We start from the raw sequence: 10761 nt of genomic DNA, 5'->3' as shown, positions 1-10761 counted from the left end.
TCTGCATCTGGGTTACCTCACTCAGGATGATCTTTTCTTTTTTTAATAATTTTTTAATTTTTTATATTAATTACAGTTTATTCACTTTGTATCCCAGCTGTAGTCCTCTCCCTCCTCCCCTCCCAATTCTACCCTTCCTCTGTCATCTCCTCCTGTGCCCCCTCCAAATCCATGGATAGGGAAAGTCCTCCTCTCCTTCCATCTGATGCTAGCTTATCCGGTCTCATCAGAACTGGCTGCATTGTCCAGGATGATCTTTTCTAGTTCCATCCATTTGCCTGCAAATTTCATGATTTCCTTGTTTTCAATAGCTGAGTAGTATACCATTGTGTAAATGTACTACAATTTCTGTATCCATTCTTCAGTTGATGAACATCTAGGTTGTTTCTAGATTCTGGCTATTATGAATAATGCTGCTATGAACATAGTCGAGCAAATGTTCTTGTTGTATTATAGAGAATCTTTTGTGTATTTGCCCAGGAGTCGTAGAGCTGGAACCTGAAAGTCCCAGGAGTTCCACTAGCCAGGGTCCAGAGGCACTTGCAGAGACTGAAGCACCAACCAAGGACCATGCATAGACTGGACCTAGGCCTCCTACACAGATGTAGTACAGCTCAGGTTTCGTATAGGACCCATAGTAAGGGGAGAAGGGGCTGTCTCTGACATGGACTCTGTTGCCTGCTTTCTGATTACTGCCCCCTGGCAGGGCTGCCTCACCACAGGGAAAGAGGACTCATTTAGTCCTGCTTCAATTTAATAAGCTGTGGTGGGTAGGTGGAAGGGCTCCCCTTATCTGAGGAATAGGGGAGGGGAGGGGGTAAATAAGGAGGGAAGGTGGGACCAATAGGAAAGGAGGGAAGGGGCTACAGTGTGGATGTAAAGTGAATAAATTAATTAATTAGTTTAAAATTTTTTAAAGAAATAGGTAGGAAATTAGAGATGATCCCCTGTTAAATTACCCGTAAACTGTTATTTGCTTTCTGGATGGCTTGTGACATTATTTCCATCATTCAACTCAAGCATAATTTGGCAAGAGCAAAGGTGATTTAGGAGGTGACAGGAAGAAGCCTGTCAAGTACTCATGTTCGTACTTGCACCTGGTGGCCCTGGCTGGTGTCCTTCACCTCAGAGTCAAGCAAAGAGCATCAAAATTAACAGATGGGACTGATCATGTTTTATGAAACAAATGATACAGAATTAAAAGCACATATTGAGATCAATACTATAAAATGTATGACATCTCATCAATTGACAGGCCTTCCAGAATTAAAAAAAATCAACAAAAATACATCACAGTTGAATTACATCATACATCAAATGGACCTAAAAGACACCTTAAAAATATTTTGTCCCATCATAAGACAATAAACATTATTCTCAGAAGCCCATTTGAAAACTTTCCTTCAAATAAATAATATTTTACAAAATAAAGTAAGTCTTAACAAATACAAGAAAATTGGAATGATTTTTTGGAGTCTATTAATTACAATAGTATAAAATGAGAATCAAGCACCGGGAAAACCAAAGAACATACTCCAACTCATGACTCTTGAATGGCACCCTATTGAATGGTGGCTGGTCAGTGACGAAATCAGGAGGAAATTTTTTAAAATTCATAAACTACGATTAAAAAATGGTAGAATGTTCAATCTTGTGAGATGGAGTGAAAGCCTGTATGAGATGGGAATTTATCACTCTAAGTGCTCACCATAAAAAAAAAAAATGAGAAGGCTGGAGAGATGGCTCAGTAGTTAAGAGAGCACACAGCTTTTGCAGAGGACCTATGTTTGGCCCCCAGAACCCACTTTGAGTAGCTCACAACTGCTGTAACTCCAGTCCTAGGAGAGCTGATGTCTTCTACTGGCATGTATGTCCGTGCACTCATACACACACCCTTTTACACATAGATATTTTTTAAATAAAAATAAAAATATTAAAGAGATATGTACTCTCAGAGCTTTAAAAAAAAAAGTAACACCTCATACCTCAAATCAATGAATTATAAAAGACAAAGATTGAGGCATACATTATTAAAATGTAAACATAAATAAATGAATAAATAAATAGATAAATAAATAAATAGAGAGTCAGCAAAGCAGGGAGTTAGTATTCTGAAAAGATAAGCAAAATTTATAAAATCTTATCAAAGTGGGCAGTGGCAGGTGGATATTTATGAGTTTAAAGCCAGTCTGGTCTACAGAGCAAGTTCCAGGACAGCCAAGGCTACACAGAGAAACCCTATCTCAAAAAACAAAAACAAAAAGAAATTGAAGAAGACACTTGAAAATGGAAAGCTGACTCATGCTTTTGGACCAGGGGAGTCAATATGCTGGAAGTTTGTATTGCCAGAGTGAGCTACTGATTCAATGCAGCATCCATATTGAAACAAATATGAAAATATCCTAAACTTCACTATCCTCTTTCTTTTAGACAAAGGGAAATATGCATACAAGGCAAGAATTCTATGACCAAGTTACAGCTCCAGCCCTTCATTTTCCCTGGTTAGCACAGGGAATTTCCAAGGTTAGCACAGGCTAACCTTGAGCTGATGATCTTTGTGCCTCTGCCTCCTGTGTGCTGGTTCATAGATGCAGTCACTGTGCCTGGCTCTGTAGGCTGTAGGCTTTTTGCTATTGTTTTGTTTTCAGTGCTGGAGACTGAACCTACAGCCTCAGATATAATAGGCAAGCCCTCCTTCGCTTGCTGTGTTCCCCTGACTCTTATTACTTTATTGGGGAAGTTGGATGCCTGGTTTTGAATTCTGAAGTGTTGTCTGAACATTCAAAAGCAGAATATAGTCATCGATTGAGGAGTAAAGAGGAATTGACTGAGGAGTCAAGAGAGAAGTCTGACAGGTTCTACAATGGGATTTTCTGCAACTAACTTGGCCTCAGTTTTCACTTCTGCAAAGGAAACATATGATGATATTGTCTGCTTTATAACATGAAGGTAAGGAATAAGTGCACAAATCCAACTAGAGGAAAAACAGAGCACCTGGCAGTAAATCCTGACGGTTAAAACCAGCGAATGTGACTAAAATGAAAACCAGACATAAGTCAAGCAAAATTAATCACCGCTTTCTCAAAATCAACTGAAGACAATGGCTGCCCCTCCTCCAGAATCTTTCGGTAGCCAACAGTTCATCAGGGTCGGGTACGGCTCAGTGAGTCTTCCCTGACTGGCGGCAGGCCCAGTTTCATGCAGGGCCAGCTCAGGCAATTGCAGCCACTTTAAGATTGTGATTGCAGTAGCTGCATCATGTTCATAACGTAGCATCTTATAACCCTCCTCCCATCATCCAGCTCTTATCTAAGAGCTTACCTCCTAATCTAAGCTGTTCGCTGAGTCTTAGAGAGGTATGTATAAATTACTTTTTTAGGGCTGAGCAGTCAAATATCACTTATTCTCAGCCTGTGCTCACCACAGTTCCTTGCAAAGAGAAGCTTCTTTGATTAAGTATAAGCATAGCATTTTTCTGCGTATACAAACATACGTATTTAAAAGGCAGTTTGGTATTACGTAAATGCAGCTAAGCAAGTTCCTCCCTAAGACAAAAATATCTCCTCAGCTGTGGATGGGGTTTTGAGTGTATTTATAGTACTAAATATGAATTCCATCCTATGGGGCAAGCCTTAAATCACATCCAAAAAGTAATTAGTTGCTATCGTAACAGCCACTGTTGCATCCCTGGGTGAATGTTGCCTAACTGATGGGTTGGTCTTGTAGTTCAGAGGCCTCACAGCTTGGCAAGACTGTTGAGGTTTGAGTAGTATTGGTATAAGATCATCCTAAGAAGTCAGGTAGAATTCAACAGTGAATATGTCTGGCCTTAGATTTTTCTTTATAGGCAGACTTTTTTTTTTTTTCAACCAAGTATTGTCGTTAATGAAAACCACTGGAGAACAAGAAACAAGAGCTTAACCATAAAGAAGCAGCCACTCAGAGCTAATCTGTGGCAGAACACCCCTCCGCCTGTCTCTGGTTATAGTGGAGACTTAGTCACTACCGTTGAAGTGTCAGGGCTGAGGGTACCTATTGAGACTTGGCAGACTGATTAGCCAGGTGCAAGGGACTCAGGAGGCACTTAGGAGACAAGTAATACACCAGCTAGAGGGATGTCTCCTAGAATCCACCCTTCACAGTGGTTTGAGAGCCCTGGGTAAATGATCTGACATTCCTAAACAACCTCATCCCCATCCTGTCAGGTGGGGCCTGCCAACATTATTCCAACAGCAAACAGGAGTCATCTAATCTCTCCAGTCTCCCTCTTCCCTCCTATCTCTCTCTTCTTCTGCAGCCTCAACAAAGGGGAAATGGCTCTGAACTCTTAAGAGCAGTAAGGTCACAGATACTCTTACGGAGGTTGAGAGGCATAAAAGAGTAGTCTTGAAATTCTGTTCGTCTTAAGGCACCAATTCAGTTTCAGGTCTGGTCTCTCTTCCACCCCATACAAACACAGGGCGCCAAAGAGCTTAGGCTTTGATCTCTACTGGGTTTGGTGTTCTGTCATCTTCAAGTTTCCATTCCACCACCAGCTTCATAGAGCGGTATTCATTCTTCACAGGCAGTTTGTTCAAGTAGCTGTAGGTCTTGTCTTTCTGGATGAAGCAGTTGCCTCTGCACTTAGAACCGTCAGAGTCAGGAATAGGGAAGAGGCAACTGCTTCATCCAGAAAGAGCAGTTCTTTTGTGCAGTTTTGTTTTTTTGTTTTTTTGTTTTTTTGTTTTTTTGTTTTTTTTTTTTTCTGCTGCCTGACAAGAGTCTCCTGGACTTCAAATGTCAACAGAAAAAACTCCTCAGTTCCCAATCTTTCAGGTGCAGGGGCTCTGGATGGAGGTGACAAGGACCAGCAGTTAGGATCATAGCAGACAGGAAACACATCGTATGTTAGAAGGCTCTGCAATCTGGGAAGGCTGTGGGCAGACTTTCAATTGTTAATTCAGTCTCCCTGCTTGTCGTGGGCCTGTTTTGCTGTCTTTGGTGTCATGATCACACTATAATAGGTTTCCTTTTATATGTTACTTGTCCTTTCTCCCTTATACCTTTTAATATTCTTTCTTTGTGCCGTGTATTTAGTGGTTTGATTATTGTGTGGCTGGTCTACATAGAAAGTTCCAGGCCGGGTCAGAACTACATATAGAGACCCTGTCTCTTAAAACAATACAAAAAAAACCCCACCAAACTAAAAGTAAAAACTATTTGGGGGTGATGTACAAATAATAGGTTTTTCTGGTGTGCTATATATATATCAAGGTACATTGGTCCTATTTTCTTAACATACCCTACCACATCCTTTTTCTTTTTCCCTTCCGCTCCATGTCCTCCCCCCAAAGTTTTTCTCTTCTGATTTCTCATTATAACTCTATCTCAATCTATGTTTATATGCTTATATACATATATGACTCCCATAAAAATGTACATTGTACATTTGATAGTAAATGTGATAATAGTCTTTCTGAATATATAGTTTTCACCTAATGTGATGTTCTTTTGTTCCATTCATTTCCATATAAATGATATATTTTCAGTCTTCTATACAGCCCATTAAAACCCTATCACACACACACACACACACACACCATCTTATTTGTACAGTCATCTGTTGATATAGTCATCTAAGGTGGCTTTGTAACGTGGCTATTGTGAATAATGCAACAAACACAAATATGCAAATGTCTCTGCAGTAGTCTTACTCAGATTCCATCAGCTGTATACCCCAAAGACAGGTGTGAATCATGAGCTTCTCAAGTCTTGAGGAATCTTCACACCCATTTCCATGATGGCTATTCCAGGAACTCCCACTTCCTTTTCAAATATTTACTCATGTTATTTTATGTGTATAAGTGTGTCTGATGGCCTGGATGTATGCGCACCACATGTGCACACAACACAGAGAGGTCAAAAACAGCCTCAGATCTCTTGGAATTAGAGTTAGTGTGAGCTACCATATGGGTGCAGGGAAATGAACTCAGTTTCTTTTTAAGAGCAGTGTTCTTTACCGCTGAGTCATCGCTCTAGCCCCAGAAACCCACTTAGTAATGGTTATGTTATGAAACATGACAGATTATTTTTACACACATTATCTGTTATCCTGATAAAATCTCATCATGGTGTCACTCAAACCTCGCTTTACCAATGCCTGAAAGAAACATGAGAGAGAAAAATATAACTCTCCTAAGGATAGGACCTGGCCATATTTTAAATCCCAGACCTTTCAGTAAAGAATGAAAATTGGTAAGCTTCCTCTCAAACTAGAAGGAATTAACAAAAAAGAATGACAGAAGGAAAGTTTGCCTTGCAGAGTGAGTGTGTTATAATGCGCTCACCCCAACCACTTAAATCAGCAGACAAGAACAGAAAGAGAATAAAGTAGCTTGAGGTCTGTAAGGAAAACAGAGAGAAAACAAGGATAGAGGGTGCAGGAGGGAGAAGAGAAAAATAAATAGGAAGAAAAGGAGGGATGATATGAATAAGGCAAAGAAGGAGATTTTTTTAATAATTTATTTTATTTTATGTGCATTAGTGTGAGGGTGTCAGATCCCTTGAATTGGAGTTGCAGACAGTTGTGAGCTGCCATGTGGGTGCTGGGAATTGAACCTAGGTCCTTTGGAAGAGCAAACAGTGCTCTTAAACACTGAGCCATCTCTCCAGCCCCAAAGAAGGAGATTTTTAAAATGAAGAGAGAGGAGAAAGAGAAGCAAACAGAGGAAGAAACCACCTTAAAAATCAGAACACCAGATGATAAAACCAACCTACCGTGCTGTAATGTTCACTGAATTTTAGAAACATTTCTCAAAACTTTGCCTATTGCCACTTGTCATTAGAGTGATTCTCTGAGTCTCAAAAAAAAAAAATCTGTTTCCTTGTTTTATTTAATGAAGCCATAGTCTTCCTTGGCTCACCTTCATCCTCTTCTGTTTCCTGGTGCAGTGCCACATTGAACACATGACCTGCGGTCTTATTTCCTGGATGAGACTATTGCCTGAGCAATAAATAGAGGAGCTCTGAGGTTCCAACTCCAGAGAGTTTCCTGACTTCTATCTTGGACAACAGACCAACCCACAACGGCTGCCTCATCATGAAGCTGGTGGTGATCTTTCTGTTGGCCACCATCCCCATTTGCTGTTATGCCTCTAGTAAGTGCTGTGGAAGGGAAGAATGCTTTTGGACCACACATTCTTTCTGTGTCTTCCAGGAAGGATTTGAAGGGAGGAAAGGGAAAGGGAAGATGATGTAATTATAATCTTAAAAAATTACAAATTTAAAAATGAATGTGGTCAGCTGGGCAGTGGTGTGCAGGCCTTTAATCCCAGAACTCAGGAGGCAGAAGCAGGTGGCTCTCTGAGTTCAAGGCTAGCCTGGTCTACCGAACATGTTCCAGGACAGCCAAGATTACACAAAGAAACGCTATCTTGAAAAAAGGAAAGAAAGAAAGAAAGAAAGAAAGAAAGAAAGAAAGAAAGAAAGAAAGAAAGAAAGAAAGAAAGAAAGAAAGAAAGAAAGAAAAGGATGTGTTCACGCTAAATGCCCCTCATGCAGTTTGGTTTGTAGAGATTATATTGTTTTTGTTGCCTACTTCACTTGAAAACACTGGTACAGGTTGGAAAAAGGTGAGGGACTCAATGGACTGAAGACTCATGACAAGAACTAGTTCAAGTGAATCAAAGTCTTGAGCTCCTTCTCCCCCACAGTCTAGCTACATGAGGTCACTTCGGTTAGTAGAGCTTCTGTTTAAGTTGCTTTGTGATATAGATGCAAGAGTTAACAGAGCAAAATAGATAATAGTCTAGCTGTGATATTTACAGGATGTTTGAACATATTCTATGATGTTCATGGAATATTGTAATAAAATGTGGCAGGACTTTGAGCAAACAAAAGCCCAAAATTATTACCATGCCCAGCAATACAGCCTGCCATCTCTTTAGTGTCCTTGTCAGTGAAACCTTCTTGTGATGGGATGTTAGGGGCAGAATTTTCCGTTTCTAAGTGGTATCTCTCTGCCTACATCTTCTGTCCCAGATTTGGCAGTGCTCCATCACCTTTGCTAATCTGTGTCTCCGCTCATTCTCAAAGGGCATGATCATTGTGATAGGTAAGCCCTAATGAGTTCAAACCTTCAGTGATGAATGTCATATCTTCCAGGTTCTGGTTGTAAAAAGCTAGACATCATTATTAAGTCAACGATTGACAAAGAAGTGACTGAGAATTATTATGTGAAACTGCTTAAACCATACTTACTTGGTGATCCTCTCATGGAACTTGCTGTGAGAAGATTCAAAGGATGTTTTCAGGATCAGTCGAAGGAAACTCTAGCAGATGTTGAAGTAATGATAGTAAGTTTCAATTTGTTTTCTTTTGTAAATTGTAAAATCACTGAGCAGGAAAGAAAACAGACTCAAGTTTGTAACTAAAGGAATCAAGGTAAAAATGGTGCACACACTGTCAAGATGTAATTTAAGTGGTTCAATTTAATTTCAAGTAATTTTATACATGATTAGTGTATTTACATTATTTCCATGCCTTCCTCTCCCATTCCAGTGCTCCCATGTACCCTCAAGTCTTTCAAATTCATGCCCTCTTCTTCTTTATACGTATTACATGTACATATAAAGAGAGAGTCTGTGTATGTACATACAACCTACTAAGTCTGTTTAGTGCTGTTCTTCTATATCTGTGTTTAGCCCTGACAACTTGGGATTGAAAAACTGTTGTTGTCTTCTTGGTAGCCACTCATTGCTATCTTCTTCAACAAGGGGTGGGGTCTTGTGAAATTTCCCCCATGCAAGGACATTCACATGTCAACTGTATTCTCATTATGGAAAAACAAGTGAGCTTTAAGAGAAAAATCATCAAGGAGGGCTTTTGAATAAAAATTCAGAAGCAACGGTGCTTTCTTAGCAGTCATTATCTCTTGAGTGACAGAACCCATGAGTGTTCCAGGGCTGCCTGGATTCTTAATTGTTGGTTGAAAAATGAACAGGCTGGTGAAATAATTCAGTGGGTAAAAGCACTTGCCACACAACAGGTAAGATCTGAGTTCAATCCCTGGGAAAAAAAGCTATGAGTGAACTCAAACAGCGTTTTCTAGACTAGTCTGAAGAGACTCTGGCCAATGTTATAGTAATGATGGTAACTTCCAAGTTGTTTTCTTTTGTAAACTGTAAAGTCATTACTCATAGAAAGGCAGAAGAAGATAACTGACTTCCAACAGTTGTTGTCTGACTTCCACACATGTATAGGCATACATGCACACCACACACAAACTTACTAATTAGTATACATCCTAAAAACTACTCAATGAAAAATAAACAAAAATACTATCAAGAAAAATTGATTTTCAGCATGTGACTTTTAAGGCAGAACTACACATTTAACATATGTCCTTGTTCTCCAGAACGCTATACTTGACAGTGAATACTGTGACAAGGATGAGTAAACCCTCACAAGAACTTTGGCTCACAGGCCTCCAGAAGAATGGCAACACTCCAGCAGCTGATACCACAAATCATAACTTTTCTTTTTTGATTTTTTTCTCCTAACTATAAAGTGCAAGACAGTTGTTGAAACCTCACCTGTATTTCTTTCCACTTTATTAAATCAACTGCATTAAATCAACAATTCTCTGTTGCATTATTTTATAAAAGCAAAAGTTAAGATGGGTCTGCTGTCTCATGCTTGGAGTTTTACACACATACGGACATGCGCGCACACACACACACACACACACATACGCACACATACACACATAAACATCTATTAGAGAATACCTGGGTATGGAAGTGAAAAATGGAACGCACCTTCCTCACCCATCGTGGGTCTGCCCCATGAAGAAGTAGTCTGGCTGCTCTGTTCCCAATACCTCTCTATTCATTACATCTAGCCTTTCTGAGATCCTGCGGTTGATAGGTTGTGAGGCTGGGAGGCACACCTGCTAGCACCTCTATTTTCTATATTCTCCCCCTAAACTTCCTCCTCTGACACATCTCCCTCCCAACTACACTTCCTTTTCTAAAAATGTTTACACCCCACATGTTCTCTAAAGATGTTTATAACCAACGAATGAATGCTGGGCCATTGAAACAGACTTTCTCCTCCTTTTCCTGTATGATGTCAAGAGACTCTCCACTAGGAACTGAGGGCACCTGAAGTTGAACAAAGATTGGAATGTTTACCTAGATAAACTCTCATTCTTGGGCTCCACTTCTGACACATGTACAGTTTGGAAAAACATTGTATCTCATAAAATGCAAGGAGAATCTGAATGAAACCATTTTTTATCAAATAAGGCAATCCCATGCCAATCTCCTTGTAGTTGTATTGTCATAAAAGGATTCTTTTCTAATTTTTTTGCTGAAGATGATATAAATGAAGGAAGACCCAAATAGTGTGAGATCATGACACCAATGACATTAAAAGCTTAAAGGAATTGTGGTTTATCTATTCATTTTTCTCTTCTACATGGACACATAGAGAGAACATTAGTATGTGTCCACATGAATGAGTTCAGGCCAGGAAATGTAGGAGCGATGACAATCACCATCTCCATACACAATCCACAGGAACCTCTTCCCTATCTTCAGGGAATACTTTACAACTTCGAAAACTTTTTTATATTTTTTTTAATAATTACAGTTTATTCACTTTGTATTCCCCATAATCCCCTCCCTCCTCCCCTCCCGCTCCCACCCTTCCTCCTCCTTCTTCACACATGCTCCTCCCCAAGTCCACTGATAGGGGAGGTCCTCCTCTCCTTCCTTCTGA

General features: G+C 39.8%; 1 protein-coding gene across 1 annotated transcript; it reads left to right on the top strand.

The window, feature by feature from the left end:
* Window positions 1-7078: 7078 nt before the first annotated feature.
* Window positions 7079-9483, top strand: Scgb2a2 (secretoglobin family 2A member 2). Its single transcript, XM_055613731.1, has 3 exons — window positions 7079-7136; window positions 8143-8333; window positions 9395-9483. The coding sequence occupies exons 1-3, from the start codon at window positions 7079-7081 to the stop codon at window positions 9434-9436; spliced, it is 291 nt and encodes a 96-aa protein (XP_055469706.1). The 3' UTR covers window positions 9437-9483.
* Window positions 9484-10761: the final 1278 nt, after the last annotated feature.

This window comes from Psammomys obesus, unplaced genomic scaffold (genome assembly GCF_907164565.1).
Source record: "Psammomys obesus unplaced genomic scaffold, mPsaObe1.curated_primary_1811, whole genome shotgun sequence".
Taxonomy (NCBI): Eukaryota; Metazoa; Chordata; class Mammalia; order Rodentia; family Muridae; genus Psammomys; species Psammomys obesus.
This window is presented reverse-complemented; position numbering and strand designations above follow the sequence as displayed.

Excerpts from the sequence above, each read along its gene's own strand:
- Scgb2a2 (XM_055613731.1), top strand. The coding sequence starts at position 7,079 with ATGAAGCTGGTGGTGATCTTTCTGTTGGCCACCATCCCCATTTGCTGT. Across the intron at positions 7,137-8,142 it reads CATTTGCTGTTATGCCTCTA|GTTCTGGTTGTAAAAAGCTA; the intron begins GTAAGTGCTGTG and ends CATATCTTCCAG. Across the intron at positions 8,334-9,394 it reads CAGATGTTGAAGTAATGATA|AACGCTATACTTGACAGTGA; the intron begins GTAAGTTTCAAT and ends CTTGTTCTCCAG.